Raw genomic sequence first — 27,583 nt, 5'->3', positions numbered from 1 at the left:
TTAAATCCACCACAAGGCTTATCCTGAAAAACCTTGTTACATATAGCATGTTTGTTTTTTGTTTTTTCTCAGGAGTCAGCCATGTCATTTATTTTCATTTTACACTGTTTATTTAAACTGTTTTGTTATTAAATGAGAAAAACTTTTCTTGATTTAACTGAAATGGATTTTATTTGACTTTTAATGGCGACTACTAATATATATAAAATAAAATAAAACATTTTGTATATTCAACAGGTTTGATAAAGACTGCTTGTATTGACATATGTAGTGTACAATAAAGAAAAGTTGTATTTTTTCCTTTTCGTACATTGCAAATTTATTCCCATTCCACCCATGTCAGGTTTTGACAGTGTTTCATCACAGATCAAATCAATAGAATGTAAAACTGTTCTTTCGAGCAGATCATCCTCTGAAATGCTGTCAAAATGCAAAGATTTTTGGAGAACTACATGTTCTTGTTGGTTTCAGCATGCATGCTGTATCACGCTTTGGGCTGGTCAAAAAAAAAACAAAAAGAAATTACATGGAAAAAGGCCATGGTTAACAAAATACATAAATGTCAAGATATACAATACTGCACAGGTAGAAAAACAATGACAAAGGTGAATACAGGGAGTAACAAAAGGCTGTTTTGAGCTGTGTTAGTGGGAAGACAATGCAGCTTTCATGAAATGCCATTTATTTTTCATGAACAGTCTGCTTCCAAAGCTGTCGGTGCTCTTCACCAAAAGCCAAAAACACATGATTTATGTCTCAACTGTTGAACTGTTAATAAAGGGCTGTGAGGTTCACTTGCTGTGGATCTTCATATCAGCTGCTGTCCTCATTCATCAAGCGTAGGCCATCTCAACCAACCAACCATTTTTGTTATTATGCAAAACAGGACAATATGTTACCATCCCACCTTTACTTTGTCATCTGACTAAAGAATAACTATAATTTTGATTGTCATAGTCAAGATACTTCAGATGAAATCATTTTAATAACACCTAGATTGACAATCCAGACCTTTGAAATATGTCTTGATAAACATCAGCTTCTGAATTTAAGGCAAATGCCCTTTTCTCTTCAAATGGTATCCACAGTGACATTCTGAATGAGAAGAGCTCTTTATATTGGTAGTTTACAGTTTTGGGAGAGTTCCACAATGAGCTGGCTAACTGTAGTAGTAATCAACTTTCTCCATGTGAGTGAAAAATCAATACAAAAATATGATTAAAATAATATCCTGCTAATGAAGCGAGTGATCTCAAGGATCCTGATATCACATCAGTAAAAGATACATCAACCTGAATTAGGGAAACTAAAGCAGGGCTCAAGACTAGCTCAATTAAATGTTTTCAAATTACTGAACCAATAAACATGAAAAAGTCATGGCAGCTCAATAAATGTTTGCAAAATTGTGTAACAGCTCTGAATGAGTCAATGACTGAATCTGATTAAATCTAATCTTTCTAATTTGTTCCCTTCCCCATGTACATTAAAGGGCTTTATATAAAACCATTAGCGTACACGCAAAAACACTTTCCTGATAATATTATCAATAATTTTGTCACATTTGCAACTATTCCAGAAGCAGTCTGAAGCCCTGCTTAAGCATATTATACCTATAAAAGGACATAAAACATGTAAAGGTATAGTCGCATTTAGAGTTCTTTAGCAAATTTTCACAGGCAAAATCCAGTAATTTAATAAGGAATCCACACAATCATGAATTTTGTGCGACGGCATATTTCACAACAGAACCTGTGTTGACCAACATAAAGTTGCTTGCTTTCAAAGTGCTTTCTATGTGAGCTATGCTTCACACATTAAATACTAATGACAACAGAAAATTTACTTAGCTAATGTAATGCACCTTAAAGGGATAGTTCACTCAAAAATGAATGTTCTGTCATTAATTACTTACCCTCATGTTGTTCCAAACACTTAAGACCTCAGTTAATTTTCAGAAAACAAATTTAGATACTTTTTATGAATTCCGAGAGTTCTCTGACTCTCCTCCCATAGACAGCAAGGATCCTTACACGATCAAGGCTCAGAAACGTAGCAAGGACATCGGTAAAATAATCCATCAGTGGTTCAACCGTAATTTTACGAAGCAATGAGAATACCTTTTGAGCGCAAAGAAAACAAAAATAATGACATCATTCAATTAGTCTCCGACAAGTCATCCTATAGCGCCATTTTGAAGAGTATGTTACTTGGATATGTTGCATACGTTGTTTACGTACGTGATACTCTCCAAAATGGCACTATAGGGTGACTCAGAGGGGAAGAATTGTTGAATAAAGTCGTTATTCGTTAAAGTTGCACAGAAAGTATTCGTGTAGTGTTGTTCAATTACGGTTGATCAACTGATGTCACATGGATTATTTTAACAATCTCCCTGCTACGCTTCTGAGCCTTGATCGTGTAAGTATCCTTGCTGTCTATGGTAGGGTCAGAGAGCTCTCGGAATTCATCAAAAATATCTTCACTTGTTCTGAAGATGAACAAAGGTCTTACAGGTTTGGAACAACATGAGGGTGAGTGATTAATGGCAGTATTTTCATTTTTGGGTGAACTATCCCTCTAACACTATGAGAAGCTCATGGCAATAAGAACCCTACACTGATAGCTGAATTAAGGGCTTTGGAACCACATTCCAAAATCCAACCTTTCCTCATCTATGAATATAACATTCATCTTTAAATAAACGTTTTAGTAAATCAATTCTTCTTTATTTCCTACTGATGGCTTAATATCCCTTGCACTTCATTGCTATTCCTTACACAATCCTTTATATGATAACGTTCAAAACACTGGCAGAACATTATACAAACATGGACCACTAAAAATTTGAGAAGGGTTATGGGACGGGGATGGGATGCTAAATGCAGTGGCCCAGAGAAACAGTAACATTTCCTCCTATATCCTGTTCCAAACCAATCCACTATAAAAGCTTTATTGGACTGAGACCTTCAGTGATGTCAAAACCTACCATTATGTGGATCTTGAAGTTACAGTTGAATTCCTGAAGGCCGCTTGAAATTATCGTTGGTTCTTATTGTCTTGTAATGATAATAAAGTCTATAACAGAGGTCCGTTCTTGACATTACTTAACAGTAACTCAATCGTCAACATTCCTAATACTGTTCCACAATCTTTCCGCTACCATGCAAAGCAGCCCATCTATGAGGAAGCTACATCATTTTAGCTTTAGAGCAGTTTTAAACAAAATAAGGTCCATATTCATGAAATAAAGCATCTGGTGATTCATAAAGCTTAGAGGCGAGACTGAAACTCTTTCTTCGTTTCTTATTGAGGCCCATGCACTGTGACCCAAAACCATTTCATGGAGCACACCTTCCCTTCTGTCGGTCGTCTCCATTAGTACTGAGCGTGTAGAGCGCCCTCTTGTGTTTGAGGAGCTTAGTGTTGCTACAACGGTTTTGTAGAGATCGAATTCAGGGTCGCCACCCCTTTTGACTCAAAAGGGGCTATGGTTTCCACAGTGGAGTTGAGAGGTGAGAAGAAACGAAAGAGAGCACCACATTCAGCGGGGCTGGGCAGAGGGCGTCCCAGTGGAGATGGTGCATAGGTGGTATGGAGGACTTGTTCCTGCACAGCTTTCAGGTTCTTTGAAGTGCAAATGAGAGAAAGAGAGCGAAGAGGGATTCGAGCTGGTGGGAGGCATGAGTCTGAGACTGGACGGATTCCCTCGTTTTAGGAGATGATCTCCAGGATGTAGAAGATGAGCTCCATCACCACAGGCCCTTCACTTAGCTGGCAGGCCCCGCTGTGGATCACTGGGATGAGGGCGCTGTCTAGATCACTCAGGTACTGGGGGAGCAGCGGCTGACCGTTACTGCCTGCTAGGTAGCCCACCTGGAAGACATTTCAGGCTTTTAGACATTTTAGCTCCATTCATATTAAGAATGATAACTACTACATCAGCATCCTAATTCAAAGCCAGATAACATTGTTTATTATAATCATGTACTGCAGTTTGTATGCAGTCGCTTTAAATGCTCAATCTCTTTAAAGTCAGTAGGATTCGGATTCACCCAATAATGAAAATTTGCTAAAATTGTCCTCTCACATCAAAATCCACCGACATATTTCTTTAGTACATTTGTAGAGGGCTTTCATTAGTAAACAGTGCTTGTTATTTGTACTGATTCAGACAAGTATTATGAATAGAGGAATTTAGCCGGAAACAATTGTTCGAAGTAGACTTATTACAAACACTTAGCTTTCCACTTCACAATTCACAGGATTATTGTGATGTTTTTATCAGCTGTTAGGTCTCTCATTCTGACTGCACCCATTCACCACAAAGGATCCATTGGTGAGGTGACAATGTTCAATTTCTCAAAATCTTTTCTGGAGAAGGAAAAAAACTCATCTACTCATCTTGGATGGCTTGACTATTTAATGCTGTTCAGTTGCTTTGTTATAATCTATATTATTAAAAACGCTATATAAACAAAGGTGACTTGACTTGACGAGGAGTTCATTTTCAGCTCATTTTAATTTTTGGGTGAACCAAGGATAGATGACTACTCCAGTTAAAAGCAACATTTAAATGGGGCTCTTCATTGTCACCTGATCTGAGCCCAACGTGACCCGCAGGCCCAGTTTGGCCATGCCGTCCTCTTTGAGAAGTTTGAGGTGAGGGCACAGGGCCATGCAGAAAGCCCTGGCCACATTCTCAGTTACTCGGCTGTGGTCCGCAGGATCGCTCAGACCATTGGTCTGGTCCTCACTCCGCAGGAAGAACACCTAAGAAACAACACAACATTTAATATACAGAGTGTAAAAGTAGAACTGTATCATTTGAGACAAAAAAAAATGTGCTTTTGTTCATATCGTATTAGTCCAAAACAACACTGGGTTCCACTGAATTTCATTGTATGGACCAAAACAAAAGCACCAAGCCATTTTTCAAAATATCTTCTTTTGTGTTCCACAGAAGAAAGAAAGTCACGCAGATTTAAATGTCATTTCATTAGAGTTTGCAACGTTAAATGAAGATGAATAATGAACCAATGTTAAATACCTCTGTCCAACGGATGACTTTCCCATTGGCTTTATACTCAGTGCCATGGAAGATCTTAACACTTGTGACTGACTCCATGGATTTTCCATCAATGGGGCTGATCACACTGAAAATAAGAAAAGTGCATTAATTAAAAAAAGAGTGATGCTTGTTATGAAAGATCACCAGCTAGAAGTCTGCACAAGGTTAAAAAAAAAAAGACAATTTTCCACATACGGTACATTATTGTTGCTCCCCTCTCCCCCGCCTTTCTGTACAATACTCATCATTCTAAAAAGTGCGGTGTGCTTTGATTGGCCAGCTATCCAGTGCTCTATTATTGGCGCGAGATGGAAATATAAGGCCCCTTACCATATATGGAATATCAGCTTCCATGGCGACAACAATACTACAGCGAGAATAAAAGTAACGCTTCTTTTCGCGTACACATATCAGAAGTTATGTAAATCTTCCCACACAGTGAAGTAGACGAGTCTTAACTTATAGAAAGAATATCTCTTTGGGTTTGTGACTTTAATCTTTGTGACTTTATGCAACTAATATATGCACGGACAGCTTGTAACACTCCAAAGACAAAGGAAAACATGAAATTGTAAGCATTGTAGCCTATCCATGACAGTGTTAGGATAACGTCTTATTAACCAACAAATGGTTCATCAGTCATAACAGAGAATCATAACAGAGCCAAAGATTTATAGCATTAAAAAAAAATGTAAATAACAGTGAGGTATATAATTACATTTTGGTAATTTAAAAAAATATATTTTAGTTTGTATACAGAATAATATCATTAAGCAGCATACTCTATTAATCCAGCCTGGATCATTATTTGATGCGAATGCTCTTAAATGATATTTTAGGTATTGGTGTCCAGCAAAAGTCAGTTTTAGCTGTCTACGTACCCCTTGTTGACATTGTGGTCATCATCAACCCACTGGATTTGGACGTGCTCCTGGTTCTCCTCCTGATCAGCTTTCCCGCAGGCAATCCTGAAATCTTTCATCTCTCTCAGGGCTTGCCTTAAGGCCTCCATCATTTCAGCTGTAATCTGCACCATCACGCCATCTGAGGTATAAGCATTCAGTGTTACTACACAAATCTGCATAATATTTTACACTTGTAAGAGGAACATTAAGGGGGAGATCATGTTCAGTTGAGTCATTGTTCCAAAGGGACCAGATCTCCTACATATAGAGAAAGAGGCTGCAAATGTCTTCTGCTGTACCTTCCACAATGCTGGTCTTAGCCAAGTAGCCCGATGAAGACTTTAAAGCCCCGCTGAACACAAAGAAGGAGGCCCCAGTCACTAAAAGAGGGATAAAAGGAAATAATGCATCAAAAACGTATTTTCCTCATGCAAAATTACTCATTCACTTTTGGCTAAGTGTCATTTACTACCCTGAATAGCATTTTACAGAAAGTTTCAAAAACATCTTCAGAGTGCAAGAGAATAAAACAGACTGGAAGACAAAAGACTGGAAGATGATTTTTTGCTTTAAAGGGATATTCCAAAATATCCAATATAATCTAAAATACACACACGCACACACACACACGCACACGCACACACACACACACACACACACACACACACTGCTGTCACAAAATCCTTTAGAAATCATTCCAATATGCTGATCTGCTGCTCAAGAAACATTTCTTCTTATAAATGTTTAAAATGTCTGAACAATAGTGTACACTGCGTGAAATCTGTGGGTACGGCTTTAAGGTTTCATTTGCAAATTCAAGTGTCCGTGGTGCACCTTTGCGAGGCTGGTGATGAATACTGATGGCCTGCGTCTGGTAGTTTCCATCGTCGTTCTGAACACATACAAGATGGGAATCCGCCCGTTCGTTGAAGCATGCTCCCATTGCCAGCACATGCTCGTTTGACTTATTCATAGCCTTCGTGAGCTGAGGAATGAGAAAGCTTTCCAAAGTTATGCATAATCCCAACTCTTAATTATGTTTTTAAGGGTTTATAAGTCTTAGATGAGTGAATGACAGCTTCTAAAGACACAAGGCTTTAAATATCCCTTCTATGTCCAATGTCTGCCACTACAAGTTCTGCTGTCAAATGCTTTTTAAACAAGCTAAATATGAAAAGTCTTCAACAAGCTGTTGTCAATGCGTCACTTGTTCCATGGGACCTTTGGCATCAATCTGCTATGCTCGCTGCTCCATATAAATCTCAAATCCACATCGCCTGCATTCCAGTTTAAATGTGTTGCCACTAATGCTACAGAACTTCCACTAGCTTCTCTGTGGCATGTGCTAGTTTTATTCACCTCATTGTAACGGTTGCTCGGTATCTTGATGCACGTCTTCCTCACTTCCATGTCCACCACCAGCCCCTTCACCACTGGCAAGGTGTACTGGTAGTTACGGAAATCCTGTAGACAGAAAAGGCAGATGCCCATTAATGACTTGACATGGGTTAAGGCATGTACTAAATGCAGAAGAAGCAGTGAAATACGAACACTCACTGCCAATAAGTTCATAATGGTATGACCAGTCTCTCCAAAGAGGGGTTTTCTGAAACGAACGCTAAATAGTGGGCAGGGGTAGACTGCAACACAAGTGCAAAAGAACACGCTAAGCCACCAAAACAAGTCATGCTATTCAAATCAGCAGCTCACAATTAGCTCCTTCACACACCAGCTAACTCAAAGGCCCCATTATATAATAATGCAATTACTGTAATGTAATGTACCCACAATAACATGGAGACTAGAATGTACATCTTTGTGTAAATGAGCGCACTCGCATGTCATGGCTGAGGAGTCACGAGTTGAGAAGCTCAGCGGGAAATACACTGTTAATATATTCCATCTCCACAGGAGGCCATGCTTACGAATTAGTGCAGAGAAATTCACGGTGTAAGAAGAATGACATTTTCTGCATTCTAGTTTCTTGAACAGCTCTTCCACAGACATCAAAAGAGGCCTTGCATTCTCTATTTTCTGTAAATGCACACCTCACCATGTGAAGAGGTCAAATGTAGTTATCAAGATCTTTCAATGTCTGGCAGCTAAACCATTAGAAAGGCCTCAAAGTCAACATCAAACCACAAACTCACATCGGTATTCCGCCCCTAGGCGGAGCATGAGTCGGATGGGAAAGACCTTGGCCCAGGGGGTCTCCCACTTCTGCACAAGGATGCCAAAGAGGTAGGGTGGGTTAGGCAAAGGCAGGTCCTGCAGGGTTTGGAAGGTGGGGCTAATGTAAAGGAAGCCGCCGTGTTCCTTGCTGCCCAGGAAGCTCTGAGTGAAGAAGGAATGGCCCAAGTGACTTAACACATTTCCTGCACAGAAGGAAGTGTGGGATTAGATCAATCTCTACCACTGTGCTTAAGTTCATTCTTAAAATTAAAGCTTAAAAAGAAAATACATTTGCCAACTTTTTGGATGGCTAAACAACTTTGCTGAAATATAAATGCCATAAATTAGTGCTGTCAAACGATTAATCGCATCCAAAATAAAAGCTTTTGTTTACATAATATATGTGTGTATAAGTATTCTGTACATATAAACACACACACATGCATGTATATTTAGGAAAAATTTTACACTTATATATGAAATATATTTATATATGATAATTTATTTTAATATAAATATGTAAATATTTTCTAAATACATGCTGTATGTGTCTTTATATATACATAATAAATATATACAGTACACACACACACATATTATGTAAATGAAAACCTTTATTTTGGATGTGATTAATAGCGATTAATCATTTGACAGCACTACCATAAATAATAATGTTGTTGTTGTTAATAATAAATTGCATATGTTCTGAACTGTTGTAGTCTAATGGGTACTTAGTTATTATTGCATCAAAAAGCAGCAAGAAAATATTATTAAAAATCTACTTTGTATATCACTTATAAGACAAATCGTTTGTATCAGTATAAAACAACTCAATTAAAAGCTACAATAAAAAACATCCAAGATGTTAGACAGACTTACATATTCATCTTGTCTATATTTTATTCACAAGTAGAGTTGCTGCATTCAATTACAAATGAGCCATTTCAATATTTCTTTGCCATTTTTATGGTTATTAGTGTATATTTTAGTCAGCTTTGCAACATTTTGCTAGACTATTTTGCCAGTCTAGTACTAGCATTTGGTGAAGAGTTGCTGCCTATGTAGAACATAAACATCTGTTAAAGAACATCTGTGGAATTTCTTGAGTGGAAAAGTGACTAAATTGCATCCAATGAAAAGAATACATTTTGAAATCTTGAAGTTCCAATTTGTGTGGATTCCTACTGAACCAGAGCTAAATGTGACCACTGCTTTATCAAGTCAAATTTGATTTAGGATGTTGACTGTTGACAGAGCTTTGGATTATGGTATTAAAATGACTACAGCTCATGTTTCATACGAATAGAAAAAAGTTCTTCAGTTCTTCTGTTCACTAATAACATTCTTTTACTGAACACATCTGAATTGGCTTCCACACATCCTACATTAGGCTCACAGGGAATGCTGTCAGAGTAAGAGGACATGGGAACTGTTCTGTGGCTGAACCCACTGACCTGAACTTGGACTATGTGACAAGAGGAGGATTGTGTCTGGAAAACCATTTCTGCTGAAGTGGATCCTTAATGCCACCAGGGCCGACAGACTCCTTTTACCTTTAAGAGCCTCCTGGCAGAATGGTCTTATTTTATCTATGTAGGCCTCGCTCTCATTTAGTCTGGATCAGTTTACCAGAACGGGCCTCCTGGTGAAAGCGTATCAGTTTACCTGTGAGAGCCTCCTGGTACAGCTGGACGAAGTGGCTGAAGACGTCCGTGGGAATGGTTTTCTCGTCAGGAAGGCACTGTAGAAGCACTACAACCTCTGCCTGGCCCACGGCATGCATACCCTTTGTTGTCATATACCAGCACTTCCTATTTACATCTTTACACAAAGATGACACAAAAGACTGTTAGGACTCGTGGGAATTGTAGGACATTCCTTGGCATAGTGAAGGAAATCTTCATGCTGCTAACAGTTTTATTCAACTTAATGTTGCAATAAATGCATTACATTCAATGTTATAAATTTCATTTTAAACTGTATTAAAATAGAAAAAATAGTTTAAATTGTAATAATATTGTGAAATAATATGGCAATTTAAAATAACTGTTTCTACTGTACTGTATACTGTATTGATCAAAAATAAATGCAGTCTTTGTGAGACTTTTCCGTCCCAAATCTGTAGCACTATTTCTACTATATTGAAATACTTTGCCCTAGTAAAGTATTTATGTTTGTTTGTGTAAATGATGAAATGTGTGTGTAAAGAAAAATAAATTACATTTTAAATTGTATTTTATTGTAATCAAGCTTTAAATTTGTCAAATTATGTAAAGAATTACAAATATTGATAGCTATCTGTGATTATTAACCTTTGCAAAATGTAGCTTTTTCTATTCCAAAAACTTTTAAAAAGGTTTTTTCTTTTTAAAAAGTGAAGATTCATTGTAATAGGACAAATTAAATTAAAAAGTAAGAATTTTAAAATATTTTTTCAAGATAATTTATTTTACTTTATAAGCCCTATCTAAAGGGCCAAACATGCCCACAGAACCACCCATGAACAAATGTTTCACAAAGTCAGACCATGAGCACATTAAACCCTAGAGAACATCTTAGCAAGGAGTGGCTTACTCACAATTGACCAGTTTGACCATGGCCAGCAGGTTGGCGTTGAGGACAAACACCAGGGGATCAGGGCCGCCCTCCTCAAGCTGCTGTATCAGCACAATCTCTGAAGGTCTTTCCTCCACAGCATAGTCTGCAGACAAGACACACAGTATCAGTACTGTAACTATCGACGAATTGATCCATGAATCTTTTCTGATACAACCCAGATGAGGAACCAACCCAATGAAAGTCCTCTCTTAGCATGAGTGGTGAAGAAATAAGCAGAAACATGTACACAGACATGCACAAACAATCACAGATACTCATATTTAGAGGAGTGGAGGCAGCTGAATGGTGAGGATGGGCAAGCACCTGTGATGTGGCCTCCCGTACCTCCTTTGACGCCTGTGGAGATGAGGATGGGAGGAAGTCCGTCCTCTGGGATCAGACTGAGAGAGCTCCCCACAGGGCTGACCGTCGGGGCTCCAGTGGCAAAGGCCGCCTATGGCAGGGGAGGAGACAAAAACTTATACCGCAACATAACACGACCGTCTCAGAACAACAATCACGTTCAGAAACAAGCTTATGCTTGTAAAACTCCATATTATAGATGATTCAAAAACAGTTTACTGAGTTTGAATGTGATAAAGCAAACTGTCACCTCAGAAGCATTGGCTCCTGAGGATTTGTTTGAGTACTGGGACGTTGCCACAGGCTGTGTGGGGTTGGGGTTTGCCGCCGGCCCTATAGAAGAGTTTGTAGCTTCCCCATTTGGTAAAATGCCGTCAGCAAACCAAACCCTTCTTTGCTCTCGAGGAACAGAGCCTGGAAGTACACACACACACACACACACACACAATGAGGCTTATGAATAGCTAATTCTGGACTTTAAGTGATAAACAGCAAGAAAAGCAGTGTTCAAATTCAGTGTAGAGTTAAGGGACTGGTAGGGATGGGCGATATATCGCATGCAATTGTCACACGCATTTCGTCAGTAAAGCCGGTTCCCTGATTAGCAGTAAATCGCCATTACCTGCTTTCAAATGGAGCGGCATTTAATAGACAGAGCTGTAGATCACTGACAAGCTAAGCAATTTCGCATTCATTATCGAAGGCGATTCATCTGCGATAATGAACCTGATATTGCGTAGCTTGTCAGTGATCTACGGCTCTGTCTATTAAATGGACTACTGCACTGCTCTCTTGGAAGGACTTCCAGACACTTCTATCAAACCTTTACAATTAATCCAGAATGCAGTAGCATGATAAAATTTTAATGAGCCGAAAAAGAATGCATGTCACACCTCTGTTTATCAATTAGCACTGGCTACCAACAGCTGCTCGCATAAAATTCAAGGCATTAATGTTTGTCTACAAAAGCAGCACTGGCTCTACACCCCTTTACCTAAATTCATTACTTCAGATTTATGTGGCCTCTAGAAGCTTGTGTTCTGCAAGTGAACGTCGCTTTATTGTGCCACCCCAAAGAGGCACAAAATCACTTTCACAGACTTTTAAATTAAATGTTCCCTCCTGGTGGAATGACCTGCCCAACTCAATCCGAGCAGCCGAGTCCTTAGCCATCTTCAAGAATCGTCTTAAAACCCATCTCTTCCATCTTTATTTGACCCTCTAAGGTGCTGTTCACATCGCGCCTAAAACGCATGGAAAACGCTAGGCGCGCCACTTTCAGCTTTTTTCCCCAAACCCTTCAGGCGCTTGCGCTCCGGAGGCCTCTGCCGTTGCTAAGCAACCATCCCCTGTGCTCAATGAAGATGCAGAAATTTCAGGAAAGGATGAATGGATTTGCAGCACTGAAAATCACTTGCAGTAGCTCTACTACTAAATTTATTTAAAAATGGCTATCCATATACAGCTATGATCAGCTGTTCCTTCATCTTGGCTTAGCTTTCAATGTTTTTCAGGAAAGGATGAAGCTGATTGGTTGGTTCTTGTCACATGGCCTGCGGTGCTCTCGCGGCACTCTAAAAAGTTGAAATGTTTTTATCTTGATGCGGTGTGGATGCGCCTGGAAAAAATGAGTGCGTCACTTCCATTATGAGCACGCCTGCAGCACGTCTTCATTTGAAATAACTAACTTGAGCATGCAAAAGACGCGATATGTGAACGCCCCTAACTCTAGAACTCTCTATTCTAATTCTATTCTTTAACACTAGATTCTCTAATCTTTTTGTATTCTGTTTTCTTTTTATTTATTATAGAATTTAAAAAAAACTTGCTACGTGTACTGCATTAAGCTAACAGATTGAGACTGAGACTTGTTATAGCACTTGCATATAATTTCCTTTTTGATGATTTTGATTGCTTCCCTTGTCCTCATTTGTAAGTCGCTTTGGATAAAAGCATCTGCTACATGACTAAATGTAAATGTAAGAACAAACCAAAGAAATGGTCAACTTGCTGCTCTGACATCATGCACTAATGTACAAACAAAAAGAGACACTGAGATATTTCTGAACTCATTTCTGAGTAAATTATGAGTTTAGGGAATGAAAACAGTTAGAAGTTAGTGCATGATTAGGCTAGGGTAAGTGAAGCTCTCACTAAACAAACTTATAATAAAGTTTAAGGTTGATTAAGTGCCCTAAAACTAATCAAAATCCACAATCCACAAATTAACGCTTATGGCAATATCCTACAGACTTTACCTTCAGATCCTGGCTGTTTCAGGACACCAACGGGCACCATTACGGTTGGGGGTGGGGAGCTGAGTGCTCCTGATGCCTGGGCTTGTTGCAGAGGGGGAATAGTGGAGCAGTACTCAGCTGGGTTGTTGGGATTTGGGCTCTGGTTGCAACCTCCTCCCATGTTCTCCCATGTTTGAACTAATAAGTAAGACGCAGAGTTCAAAGGATCTGGTTATTTACATAGTACAACTAATTTCAAGTCTTGACTGGTTACTTTCTGTATAAAAAAGACATTTAACCAACACTACTGTGAAGTGATTCAATCTGGGAAATTCTGAGGTACAAAAACTCCCCATAGAGGGAAATTTATAACTATTTTCCTATGAGTTTCATATCACTCACCATTCATAAGTGCACGATGGCAGGTAACACAAACCCTCGCTTCTTTCCTGTCCATGTACATCAGCCTGCTTTTCAGACTACAACAAGCAGCACAGAACACCTGGCCAAACACACAAAATATGTTTGCTTTGATAGAAACACCAGGAAATGAGACATTATAACAAATGATACATAATAACAAAACAATGGAAAGAAATTACATGAATCACATCAGAAGTGGCCTAGAACAATCACACTTCTATCTGATTATACCATTTTGCACCACAGCTACATTTTTATTTTCACTCTTCTTTCCAGCCCATATCTGTGAAAATGTTATCAACAATGCAGCAGTTTATCACCAAGGGAAATTAAGGCATTATTCCAGCAGTCTTGCAGTTATTTTAAGTGCTGCATTGACAACCATTTCTCCCTGAAGGATTTTGACAGTTTCACAGATTTGGAGCTGCCTGACAATTACCCTTACTTCCTTGCAATTTTGCTCTCTCATTCTAAGTCAGCGTCCCACTAGCTGATTCAAAGCAGCTTGATTTTGGTCAAGGATGTCACATCCGACTGCTCCTCCTGAAATTTGGAAAATTCTTCTGTCAAGGGTCTTTTACATTTACTAATTAACAATGGAAGAGGGGTGCAAAAAAAATAAAACGAATCAAGTGTAATGCTAAATATTTACAACATAAATTGAGAAAGTACAAACAGACTGGTCTGCGGATGATTGGACAAACTTGAATTACTCTTGAGCTTCCAACTTCCCAGAAGCCAATTTCAAATTGATTTTAAAGTCCTAAAGAAAGCACAAGTGGTGCTTACCAATGCACTGCCAAATGGCAAGAGTGTTGTGGACTGTTGCCAGTTTGGTGGTTTTCAAGCATGTTGATAGAGTAGTTTTGGTTGTTACTTGGCCAAGTCAAAAGAGCCAAATCTTATCTTAAGCCTGATTGCTTAGAAAAGTAACATCACACCACTCCTCAAAATTTTTTGCAAATTAAGAAATCATGTACCTTGCCACAATAAAATTACAGCCAGTTAGTTAAAAACTTGGATAAGGGATTTGTTTGGATTTGTTTAACTTGATTTAAAAAACACCACAATAATGAACAATAGGCTTTACCTTGCCACAAGCCCGACAATGATGCCTTCTTTTAGTAAAGGTGAACTTGACCTCACACTTCATGCAAATGGGTGCTTGGGAGTCAGGAACCCAAACAGGAGCCACTTCCCCCAAAGAGTTGAAGGGTTTCTTCAATTGCTGTCCTGCCTGAAGGTCATTGTCTGGACTCTCAAAAGGGATGAGTAAGCCAGAAAAGCTATCTCCATTCTCTCCATTCATTCGAACAACCCCAGTCTCAGTTGCTCCACAAGACACCTCAAGGCCTCCTGCCCTACTCTGTGGCTCCAGGTTCTTGTTCTTGCCAGTGGAGCCAAATTCATTCTGGACTTGGCTTGAGAAAGGCTGGGGAATCTGCAGCTTCAGACTGACAGGCTGTTTTGGGCGGGCACCACCATAGGGAACGCTGACAGGCTGCAGCCGGCTGTTGTTGAGTTTGCCCATTCTGCCAGATTCCAGTCCTCGAACTGAATCACAACACTCTTGTTTGCTTTCCTCCATTTCTTTTTCCTCCATCACAGAGTCCTCCTTTGAAGGGACCACTGACTGGCTTTGCGCATCTCCACCATGATCCACAATCAGACCATTGGAAAGGGACTTCTCCGCCCCTGATGATTCAGAGTCTCTGTGCATTCCCTCGTGGTCACTCTCTATCATTTTCTCTTTCTCTTCCTGATTTGATGCCCAGGTGTCTTTCCCTGCAATTTCATTCTCAACCAGTCCGCCATTTTGAAAGGCACCCTCACAATTCTCCCTCTCACAATCCAGTTCCCCTTTCTGGGGATTACTTCCTTCTGGAAATACCAGATTGCAGTTGCTCATTCCGACTTCACGGACAGGTGAACCACTGTCAGACTGGGTTCCCTCTATCTTAACATCATTATTCAAAACTGGTGGCCCATTCCCACACTCTTCCTCGAGAACAGTGAAAGCTTGAAGACCACCACCACTTCCCTCATCAGTACCATTCTGTTCAGTTTTAAACTCTTGGGGACCAGTGTCCTTAACACTTTGCTCATCCATAACAGTTTGACATGTCTCATCTTCGTTGACTGAAAGAACGTCAGTGCGATCACTAAGATCAGGATTAGATGGATAACCGTTTTCCAGCACCACTCTGTTGGACGATGGCAAGTCTGACAACTGCCCATCAGTGCTCACCAGCTTGCCAATGTTGGGCTGAGGCAGAGGAGGACTGTGGACATCTGCTGGCCGTTCTTCACTCCTACCCTCTGGCTGATGCCCCACCCCCTGTTTCCCATCTAATCTGGTGAGCTCAGCCAAAGAGGGGCCATCTGACGTCTGGGCATCTACAAGCGGCTTGAAGCTGATAGGACTGTCCCTTGGGCTGAGATCGGAGTGGGTCAGTGCTGGATTTAGGGAAAGGAGGTGTGATGGCGGGGCGAGAATCTGGGTCCACTTGGCATCCGAGAGAGTCGGCGTGTCCGTTTCATCTGAAAGGATGAGGAGAGAGCTCATTAGCTTCCTTTTTTAAGAAGATTGAAACAAACACAACATAAATTGAAATATGAGGTCAAGTTAGATTGGAAAATGTTAAGGAAGTGGGCCAATCTGGTCATCTCTTTGGAATCCATCTGTCAAAATAACACATGAATGCTTTGGAATGTGGGCAGGCATTCCCTTTCTCTTACATACATCCAAACATACACACACACTGCTCTCCCAGCTTATTCGCCTTTCTTCTGGAGCTGATTAATGGTTTCGAGTCTCCTTTCACCCCCATTAATCTGTCAAGATTAGTGTCTGAGAGGGGATATACATTCGTTCCACCGTTCAGTGGCAACACTAAGAGGGTGGCTGTGTGTGAGGCAAGTCTGTGTGGCTTTTAATGTTCTTTGTGACATACAGGACAAGCAATCAATACATTTCAAACAGTCAATTTTATATGGTTGTGCACCAGGAGCTGTTGTTCCGCTTAACCCAGAACCGTGAACAAAATAACACTAATTGCAATATACTGCTATAACTCAAATGCACATGCAACCTTAACCTTGTAAATTACATGAGCTTGACTAAGTGAAACCAATTAAACAGTGTTCAGGAAAATCGGGGAGAGGCAGCAGTCTTAAGGGGAAATGCTAATTCATTTGACCCCGTTCACACTACAGACTGCTGCCACCAGCACAGCTAACTACTTGTGCTATCCATGCTGTGTGTAGGGCTGTCGCGATAACCGCAAAATTGTAATACCGCGCTATTGACAAGCAAACCGCAGAGGAAAGATAGCAACCGCAGAAACCGCGGCAACCGCAGTGTTCAGGTTTTTTTTTTTTTTTTTTTTTTTTTTTTTTATGAGGCTGTGGCCTTATTGGGGTTTTTTTTCAATTTGTCACTGTGCATTCAATGTTAAATAAATTATATTAATGATACAATATGGTCACGACTGTAATTTTCTCGTGAGCCGTTGTAGCTTTATGGTGCTCTGGGAGGCGCTCGATCTCGTCCCAAAACCTAATGTCACTTTGCCAGTTTGGGAACATTTTGGCTTTCAACCCAATGAAAAGGACGAACCAGCGAATATAGATGAGCCGATATGCAAAATGTGCTGCAAAAAAGGTTCCTGTGACACTGCAATACACCTAATTTGAGGTCATCGGGACATTCTAAAACGCTTAACGGGAAAAACGCTTAATGTGGTTTAATGTACCAATACAGTGAAATTAACAGACCAAACTCACTAAACATCATATTAATAAAGTATATTATCTACAAAAAATCAGATGATCCCTGAATATGAATTCAACGCGTTTAATAACACGTTAAGCCTTTTCCTCTCATAGAAAACCATCATAAGGCTTAACGTGTTATTAAACGACTTGCATTCATATTCAGGGATCATCTGTTTTTTTGTTTTGTTTTTTGTACATTGTATACTACTTTATTAGTATAATGTTTAGTGAGTTTGGTTTTTAAAAAACACTGTCTTAGTACATTAAGCCACATTAAGCGTTTTCTTATAACAGTTTTCTATGGGAGGAAAAGGCTTAACGTGTTATTAAACGAGTTGCATTCATATTCAGGGCTCATCTGATTTTTTATAGATAGTATACTTTATTAGTATGATTTTTTGTGAGTTTGGTCTGTTAATTTCACTGTCTTAGTATATTAAGCCATGTTAAGCGTTTTAGAGTGTCCCCTGTCATCCAGCGCAGCTGCCCCCTCAAGCATCAGGTTGCGGACCAACATCAAAAAGAAAAGCTGAGACCGGCCGACAGTTAGGAGTAGCTGAAGCCTTTGCGAAATCTGTAAAATACAGCCGTGAAAGTAACAGGCATACCTGCTGAAGTCACGGACAACCTCTGCGTCAGTGCCCATACCCAAGAGAGCGTGAGCAGATAACGAGCTCACACGCTATCTGCATGAGGAGTGCATCGACTCCAACGCGAATCCACTGTCCTGGTGGGCCAGTGGTGACGCGATAATCAGTCTAGATTTCCGCTGCCCTCCAAAGTCGCGCGCACATACATGTAATACATGTTAGAACTTGATTTCTTAATATATTGGAAAACGCATGTTCTTGTTGCTGTTTGGCATTTAACAATAAATAAAAATGTTTTAAAACGTCTCTGTCAGTTAAAAAAAGCAACAATATATGCTATATAACTCAACGATAGAGCTTTGTATGCAGCAAAATCAGGATAAATTAGGTATGTAAAAAAAAAAAAAAAAAAAAACGGCGGTAATACCGCATATCGCGCTATTGAGCCACCCATAATAACCGCAGGGGAAATTTCTTAACCGCGACAGCCCTAGCTGTGTGCAGTTCAACCCGAGTGGCAATGTCAAACATTTGTTCTACTTCTGTCGGCACCTGTGTTACTCTGTGTTCAGTTCATTATGCTTTAATTCACCTTACTATGTGGGTTATCTGAAGATACGTAAATGTGCTGAGACAGGGTATCTTTTGTTGCGTCTAACATTACAGACATATGCCCTCAGAACACCTCTGACTGTCAGAGCTTTATTCTTTTTTTATTCTAAGCATTCTCCTACCTTCGTTCTGTTCAAACTCATCCAGCACCTTGTCCAAGTTAAAGGCCTCAGCCTGAAAGTAATTCTCCATGGGTCAAAAAACTCCACCCTGCCAAGTGCCGCGTGAACCTGAAAGGGAAGTTGCCTTTTTCATGAGCACATAAATATAATATTTTCCACATGCACCAGTAATACAGAGCACTAGCAAGGTAAAATAACTACAGCTACCGATTCATCTTATGTGATTTATCACAGAGCCATTTCCTCTTTATAGGGATACTCCACCCCAAAATGAAAATTTTGTCATTAATCACTTACCCCCACATCGTTCCAAACCCGAAAAAGCTTTGTTGGTCTTCGGAACACAATTTAAGATATTTTGGATGAAAACCGGGAGGCTTGTTACTGTCCCATTGACTGCCAAGTAAATTGCACTGTCAAGGTCCAGAAAAGTATGAAAGACATCATCAGTATAGTCCATCTGCCATCAGTGGTTCATCAGGAGACAAATTGTTTTGTTTTCTTCACATACAAAAAGTATTCTCGTCACTTCAAAACATTACCCTTGAACCACTGGACTATTCTGACGATGTCTTTCATAGTTTTCTGGACTTTGACAGTGCAATTTACTTGGCAGTCAATAGGACAGTCACAAGCCTCCCGGTTTTCATCTAAAATATCTTAAATTGTGTTCCGAAGATGAACAAAGCTTTTACAGGTTTGAAATGACATAGGGGGTAAGCGATTAATGACAAAATTTTCATTTTGGGGTGGAGAAACCCTTTAAGAAGAGTACATGTTGTGGAATAGTTTATAACCATCAATCCCAGTGCTCCCAATTATTTTTTTTATTTAGGTAGTACATTTTATAGTATAAAGTCATGTATCAGTCATGACATTAAATAATAATCAGCTTGTCATATAAAAAATAATTACAATATCACTGCATCCCAAAAAAAAAAGTATGACTGGTCCTGATAAATTGCACCATCTGATTTGTAATTAAGCTAATTAAGTTCAAAAGAAACATTATTCTCACCTGCCCAGAGGTCCTCTTCAGTAACTGCAGGTATATCTGCACAAAGGCTCCTGATAGAGCCCTTGTCTCATCCAGTTTCACACACATTGGACAGGCAAATCTGAAACAGAACAGAATGATAATACCTCGCTAATGATATACAAACTTTACTGGGTTTAATTCTGCCTGTCATGCCTGATTCAGCTTAATGCTAAATAGATGCCTTGTGTTCATGCCTTAAAGGTCTAAAATCGTCCACCTAACCTGTTATTTTAAAAATCAGAGCATTTCCAGTACTTCGCTGAGCTTTGAAGACAGGTAAAATCAGGTGCACAAAGTTGTGGCTGACTCTGTTACACTGCAACAGGCTGTCACCATAGACTGTATGGCTGTCACTGACAAAGTGGATAACAGTGAAGGCCGGTCACACATAAGAACGAGGATTACGCCAGAGACGAGATATTCCACCAAGCAACGGATACTGAAAGTAGCAGACTAGACACATTTTACACTTAGTTAAAGATGCACGCTTTGCCACACTGTCAGCACAATGCTAAGAAGACACGGGAGGAGGGGAATAAGAAACGGTCATGCAAACTGCTTAAGTGAAGTGGAGGAATAGGACTCCTGAATTTGCATTCACTCGTTTTTTTTCTGCTTTGTCATTAGATAACATATGATTTCGCTTTTGACCAAAAAAACATTAAAGAAAATGGTATTAAAGAGGGTAGTAACTAAAGGAAATCCTTAAATTTACATTACAACAATTGTTTTTGACTTGATTTAACTTACTTCATGTTACCAGATTCCATTAGCTATTGAAGTCACCTTTCCATATATTATAACACAAATAAAAAATGTTTGGTCATAGCCTTGCCCTTGTGGGCAGCATGCCGACATACAGGTATGGGTGTGCATCTTTTTTTGCATCTGCCTTAAAGCCTTTCTGGTTAAAAGTTTCATTCATGCGCTGTTCTGATGTACGCTTTTTCTGAGCACCTACTAAAAAGCCTGTTAAACTACGCCTGATTACTGTACTAAGTTATCTTTTGTGTTAATACGGTCAAAACACATAGGGTTTTTATATAGACTCAGTTATGTCTAAATTGAACGTAAACAGTTGAGAGAAAAATTTACACATGTCTGTATATATGATGTGTGCAGGTCTTAAAGAGACAGTACTAAACTTGCAGCCGACTGTCATTAAAGGGATAGTTCACCCTAAAATTAGCGTCATTACTGTCATTATTTACTCACTTACATGCTGTCCCAAACCTGGATTAATTTCTTTCTTGTGCTGAACACAAAATAAGATATTCTGTAGAATGTGGGTAAGCAAACAGTTGCTGGTCCACATTAAATTTAGGAAAAATTACTATGGAAATCACTGTGGACCAGCAACTGTTTGGTTTCCCAGGTTCTTCAAAATAGCATTTATGTTTAGCAGAAGAAAGAAACCCATTCAGTTTTAAAACAACTTTTGAGAGAGTAAATTATGGTATAAAAATAAAACACTATGACAGAATTGACAGACAGATGACGATTTGTTTTTTCAAATCACTCACTGTTCTTGACTGAAAAACTTTAATACAGTTGCTTTAAGAGGAATCGATCTATATAATGTTTTATTTTTATATTTGTTCATTCAATTTCTTGAATGCTGCTGCTAAATACACCTATTGTACCTGAAAATAAAGCACTGTTTATTTTATTTGTATATAATGTGTATTTGCAATTGCAATGTGTATCTTTGTTCTTATTTTTTAACAACTAAGATAAAATAATGGCAACGTTTTTTATCACCCACTTTGGCCTAAATATTCGGCATTCTTTTTTATATTTTGTTACCTTGAAAGGCTTTGTCTTTATAATAAGGAAATTAGTTTGGCTGTACTAATAGTAAACATTTTTTAGTTTACTGACAAAAATAGTAAAAACAACACAACAAAGAATCGCGATAAATCGTGATAAGATATTTTTGTCCACCGGCCTCCTGCGTTTGAATCCCGACTCGAATACCTTTCCTGATCCCGCCCCTATCTCTCTCCCACTTCGTTTCCCGTTACGATCTGTCCTATTGAAATAAAACGCAAAAATTCAAGTTTTGAACAAAAATTTTATAAATAATAATGCTTAATTATGGCCAAATAAGTAAGAACAACAGCAGAACAATAGGAGGTTCTGATCACAAAAGACAACATTTAACCTAGTATTGTCCCTGTAATCGGCGAGTTGGAATTTGCTTTGCCATTTAGTAGCTCATGAATAAGAAAATATCATACAATAATTTATAGCCAGCCAACCAAACTCTTTGCATAAAGACTCAAGGAGAAAAATAGGTGTACAACCTACTGAATGGACTGCGCTTGTATAAACGTAAGCCTTTAATTACAATCCACAACCGTTGCTATAGATGACTGGTAACAAACCCTTTAAAAACAAGAACATTTCCATTAAACCACACTGTGACTCACTCCACCCATGATGAAATACAAAGAGCTTTGTTTTTACACTCACAGCTAATTGCTGAAGTTCAAGTTGTACCACATAATGGACTATAGACTGAATGTATAGTGCACAGTCTAACTTTGTTTCATCTCAGTTTGTTTAAACTGTTTTTCAAAGCAATCATAAACATAAGCTGGTTGTGACTCATATATCCGGGACCATACCTGATTAAGATTTAATTCCTTGGTAGATTCTCTGAATAATACATGCACAGTCAGTGTCTACTAAGGTGCTGTATTTTTGCACCTGTAAACTTCGAATGAGTAACACGGTTTAACATTCAGACAATCTTTTTGCAATTGCCAAGAAGTGGAATAACATTTCAGCAATATGTGCTACCACTAAACTGGCAGATGAATCTCCTTCGATTATGAACATATTATGTTGATATTGCATAGCTTGTCATTGAACTACTGTATGGCTCTGTGTATTAAATGCCACTCCGTCTGAAAGCACGTGATGGAGATATACTACTAATCACAGAACCGGCTTTTCATGACAAGATGCGCATAACAATTGCATGCGACTTAAAGGGATAGTTCATCCAAAATTTTTAATTCTCTCATTAATTACTCACCCTCATGTCGTTCCAAACCTGAAAGACATTTGTTCATCTTTGAAACACAAATAAAAATATTTCTCATGCATTTCAAGATAGGGCTGTGCAATTAATCGAAAAAACAATCTGTTTTCTATTTTGAAATCAAGATCTACGAGAATACTTTTTGTGCACAAAGAAAACGTAGATACGTTGCATACCTTGTTTACGTATGTGATACTCTCCAGAATGGCACTACAGGGTAGTGTTGCACGGTGCACCGATACTTCAAAAGTATCGCGATTCTCAGAAATTAAAAACGTCACGATTCCTAAATGTATTAGTATCGATACTTCAAAGAATGACTGCGTTCCAGATTTGTAAGAGACGTTATTCATGTTGGTGTGTGTAACGCACTCTTCCAGTGCCTCCCTATGGACGGCTGTGTATTTTTCTCCTCACGCACGCAGCAAAAAAGCACTACAGCGAGATGGCTGCATTAGTGGCTTTACTAAACTGATTTGGCTTTACTAAAATGTGTGCATAATCGCTTTAAATAGTCTAAATAATTTGTTCAGATGAACAAAGCACGAGGTTTTCTTGCATAATTAACATTTTATTTGTTTGGTCAGACAGTTCATATATAATATTCACATTAATCGGGGATTAAACGTGGAGTTATGTTCTCTATGCTAAATATGAAAACGAGCCTATCTGCACAGCACCTATAACTGCGCTTTGTATCTGCTGATTGCTGATCGAGATTTACATGCTTGGCTCACTGACCCTGCCTGTATACTCATTAATTTCGTTCATAAACGAGATGTATCAGTTCATTCGACTCGTTCACGAATGAGAAGATCTCTCGATCTTGTTCAGTGAAGGGCGGATTCGTTCACTACATTCAACAAATCACATGCTCTGTCACATCTTGAGTAACTCCTTGACAGGATGAAACAGTTCACAGAGCTGTTCACGAGCTGCGCATGCCCTGCTAATAGCACCGTGCTCGCGTGCTGCTGTGGTGGGAGGTCGAACCATCACTAGTGCAATTTCATATAGCCTATATTAAATATTTGGAATACATTTTTTCATATTTTATTAGGTTCTTTGATAAGGTTACAATACGAATGTCTAAGCAGCAACGTATCTTCCATGATGTCCTCGATGCACGGGCCGGGGCGGGTAAAGAAATGTTACTTTATTTGCAGGCTGGGGCGGGCCAAATAATTTCATAATAGCGGGGCATCACCAGGCGGCATGTGCGAGCACAAGTGACACTGTGGCCGCCGGTCCACGACTGGTAGAAATAAAGCTCACTGGCTGAGTTTTCTCCTCTGAAAGAAAAGGTTGCACATCTGACAGAATAAGTTACAATATCTGAGATATTGCTGCTAAATTTTATTAGCTTTTTTTTTTTTTTTACTTGAATGCCATTGCTTAAATTGATATTATTTATCTTTTGACATTTAATCTTCTGAGTTCAGAAACATTGTTTAATATAATCGCTGTTCATATTTTTATTCAAAGTTCAGAATCAAGATAAATTTATTACTCTTATGTTTCTTATGATAACTAAGATAATGCTGCTAAATTTATTCTTTCTTTACCTTGAATGTCATTGCTCTAATTTATTTTTTATATTTTGATATTTCATATTTTTTTCACATGTTTAATATATCTGCTGTTCATATGTTCATTTATTAGTGTGTTATATGATTAGAATGTTGTCCTGTTTTTAAAATAAAGCACAGCAATGATATTTGAGAGTGTATTTTCCCTTTCAGGAAAAGTATTGAAATCGCAATTCTTGACTAGGTCTCGGTATCGAAACAATAATTTTGGTATCGTGACAACACTACTACAGGGTGAAGCGGAGGAGACGAATTGTTGAATAAAGTCATTATTTTTGTTTTTCTTTGCACACAATAAATATTTTTGTAGATTCGTAAAATTACAGTTCAACCACTGATGTCACGTGGATTATTTAAATGATCTCCTTGCTACGTTTCTAGACCTTGATCTTGTAAGGAAACTTGCTGTTTATAGGAGGGTCAGAGAGCTCTCGGAATGCATCAAAAATATCTTAATTTGTGTTCCGAAGATAAACGAAGATCTTACAGGTTCGGAACAACATGAGGGTGAGTAATCAATGACCCCTTTAAGATTTTTGTGTTGAGCCTCATTTTTATACACCAAGCTTGTAGGCTCATCCAGTATGACACAGTGAGAATATGGAGCTCACACTTGAGGAGGAAAAAGCACCTCAGATTTAATTTACATTTTGGGGGCTAGACATATAATGCAATACAATGATGATATACTAATAAGAGATGTACAAATAAGCCTTCCGTTGAAAAAAGTATTAACTATAAATAAGAATGCAGAATACAAGAATTCTCACAAGCATCCGCCTACATAATATTAATGTCACATGACTAGATATGTTTGAACTTGATGTGTTTTTGTAGATTATGCAATGTTGAGTTATTTCACTGTAGTTCCACTTTTAATCAAGTACAGACTTCCTGCTATTGTTCATTTTGCGAAGCATTTTACTGCAGCACATTGGGCCGCCAAGACTGTTGATGGGAAGCTCAGTTTGATTGCTTCCGCACTCCAGGAATGCTTTCACTGTCACTTTCTTGCTACTGCCAGCATAAACTTTAAGACCTGCTGTGGCATTTCACCAAATCCAAAAAAAGTCATCCAAAACATACTGCTGCAGAAATTAAATAAAAATACAACAATGTTCCAAAAAAAAAAACCTACTCATGGCTGCCATAGTGGCTATCAAAAATTAAAGCACACATATCTATTACATGATTTTACTTTATTCTACCCTTTAAGAAAGAGAATGAAAATAGCATCTGATGAACTAGTTCTTGTTGCCATGTCAGTGTCATATTTATAAGAGAAAGCATCAGAAGTAGCTCAGATCTCTTTAGACAGCAGGGCCAACTACATGGCTATCTGTTGCTTAAAAGGATCTAAAATCTGTCAACCTGTCAAACTGGGTTCACTGGATTTCAAAAGCTTCCACAGCATCATTTCCTCTCTTCCTTAAAGCATCTCAAACAAGTGTGTAAGTCACATTAGAAAGCTGAATGAGTAACTTCAACTTCTGCATTGCAAATGTTGATTCACTCAGACAAAACAAGCACCAAACCCTTGATGACTACATACTCCCAAACTACCACGAAAAAAGTCTTATCTCTGTATAAGCAAAGTTTAATATGAGCGTACGTTTTCTTGTTGGTCTTTGTAAACAATATTCCTAATTGCTTTCCAAAACAATCACAAGCTTTCTATGAAACCTGTGGACGATTACTACCAAAAGTTACCACTTTATTTAAAAAAATAAATAACTTTCCAACTTTTTAACGGTACTGTATATTAGAAAGCAATATAATTTTTATTCAAATATATTCGTTATTTGTAAACAAACTCCTGAGTTGTTAAGCAGTATATGATAGTAATGTTAGTTAAGTGTTAACTCATCAATAATTACTAGAAAGCATATATATAATACTATAATATAATATTAACCAGACCAAACTGTATTAGGAGCTATAAAAGTCACGTTTAACAGTTTACTAGGGTTTATTCTGCAGTCCGTTACCGTTAGCTAACTAACATTAGCCTGTCAAATAGCCCGCTCCAGTCATTAACTTTGTGCTTCACTGCATGTGTTTTCTAACCTGATTACAAGCGATTTTCACACGCTTCACAAAACATAACATCTTGTGAGGCTAATTTCAACTTTCGCTAAAACATACAAATAAAGAGTCATAGTTTACAGCTCGCAAATGATCAATTTTTAAGCTCGCCTGTATTAAGTAGCCTAGTGAAAGGCTGCATTCGTTAGGCTTCTATAGTAACGTAAACACATCACAGATGCGATAAGCGAAAAACAGTTTGTGGGTTAATCGTTTACTCACCGGTGGAATCCCCATAATCATCATCATCATCATCTTCACGCACGATTCAGCCATGAAACTCCGCGGGAAAAATCCAACATACTTTGTGTCATGTAAGCAAGCGACAATGTTTTTGACATCTGCAGGATATCTCCAGTCACAGCTAGGCCATTTTCCTGTGCTCCACAGAAGTGAAGGAAGAAGTAGTTTGTGCGACAGCTCTTGTATATCCCTCCCCCGAAGGTTTAATGGAGAAGGTTACTACGAGCTGCAGTAAGGGAGGGACATTTTGGCTCAATGATACGCTGGAGGAGTGTGAAATTCCCACGCTAGCGACGCACAGTTGAGCCAAAATGGCGTCTGTTTCGTAACCTTGTGTGGGGTGGTAAAGCGTTTCACGGCGGTGACACAACCGTGGCACTGAATCCAGAGGAAACATTACCGCGGGGCGGCACCCGAGACCGCGTGACGTCGTTACGATGCAACAATGTATCGTCTTCAGAGATCGGATTCACATTGGCATTTGGCAATGAACTTATAAGAAATAAACAGATCTTGTTACAGATCTTGGGCAACTGGACAGTGCCAGTATTTAAGGTACACATTTGTTTGATTCGACTTTTCAGTTTTACACATTTTAAGCATTTAACAAGTGGTTGCTGCAAATATGTAAAAGTGTCTTATAGGTATAATTAAAATTCTAAATACATTTCCAAATGTTGCAGTCATTTAATACTGATCATTTGTTTTCAT

General features: G+C 38.7%; 1 protein-coding gene across 5 annotated transcripts; it reads right to left on the bottom strand.

Moving 5' to 3' along the window:
* Window positions 1-238: 238 nt before the first annotated feature.
* LOC132096663 (zinc finger FYVE domain-containing protein 9-like) lies at window positions 239-27,227 on the bottom strand. 5 transcript variants are annotated; one of them, XR_009422605.1, is made up of 20 exons: window positions 26,852-27,226; window positions 19,886-19,985; window positions 18,868-18,975; window positions 14,857-16,307; window positions 13,746-13,845; window positions 13,365-13,541; window positions 11,357-11,520; window positions 11,068-11,197; window positions 10,724-10,846; window positions 9,811-9,966; window positions 8,124-8,348; window positions 7,531-7,613; window positions 7,333-7,437; window positions 6,745-6,958; window positions 6,273-6,353; window positions 5,950-6,112; window positions 5,048-5,153; window positions 4,594-4,770; window positions 2,987-3,873; window positions 239-848 (listed from the first exon to the last, which is right to left on the bottom strand). XR_009422605.1 is itself a non-coding variant. In XM_059502162.1 (19 exons), the coding sequence occupies exons 3-19, from the start codon at window positions 18,935-18,937 to the stop codon at window positions 3,712-3,714; spliced, it is 3,666 nt and encodes a 1,221-aa protein (XP_059358145.1). In that variant the 5' UTR covers window positions 18,938-18,975; window positions 19,886-19,985; window positions 26,852-27,227; the 3' UTR covers window positions 2,701-3,711. The 5 variants fall into 5 exon arrangements, 4 of the variants coding, with proteins under 4 accessions (XP_059358145.1, XP_059358144.1, XP_059358146.1 ...); XM_059502162.1 differs by lacking the exon at window positions 239-848 and having other exon boundaries at window positions 2,701-3,873; window positions 11,089-11,197; window positions 26,852-27,227; XM_059502161.1 differs by lacking the exon at window positions 239-848 and having other exon boundaries at window positions 2,701-3,873.
* Between the last annotated feature and the right edge of the window lie 356 nt (window positions 27,228-27,583).

The sequence above is a fragment of the Carassius carassius genome, chromosome 20 (assembly GCF_963082965.1).
Source record: "Carassius carassius chromosome 20, fCarCar2.1, whole genome shotgun sequence".
Lineage (NCBI taxonomy): Eukaryota > Metazoa > Chordata > Actinopteri > Cypriniformes > Cyprinidae > Carassius > Carassius carassius.
The sequence above is the reverse complement of the archived record's forward strand: the minus strand, read 5'-3'. Positions and strand labels throughout refer to the sequence as shown.

Coding starts and splice junctions, on each gene's coding strand:
- LOC132096663 (XM_059502161.1), bottom strand. CDS start 18,937: ATGGAGAATTACTTTCAGGCTGAGGCCTTTAACTTGGACAAGGTGCTG. Junction 6,113..6,272: donor TAAGACCAGCATTGTGGAAG/GTACAGCAGAAG, acceptor CTTATACCTCAG/ATGGCGTGATGGTGCAGATT. Junction 3,874..4,593: donor TCACGTTGGGCTCAGATCAG/GTGACAATGAAG, acceptor AATGTCTTCCAG/GTGGGCTACCTAGCAGGCAG.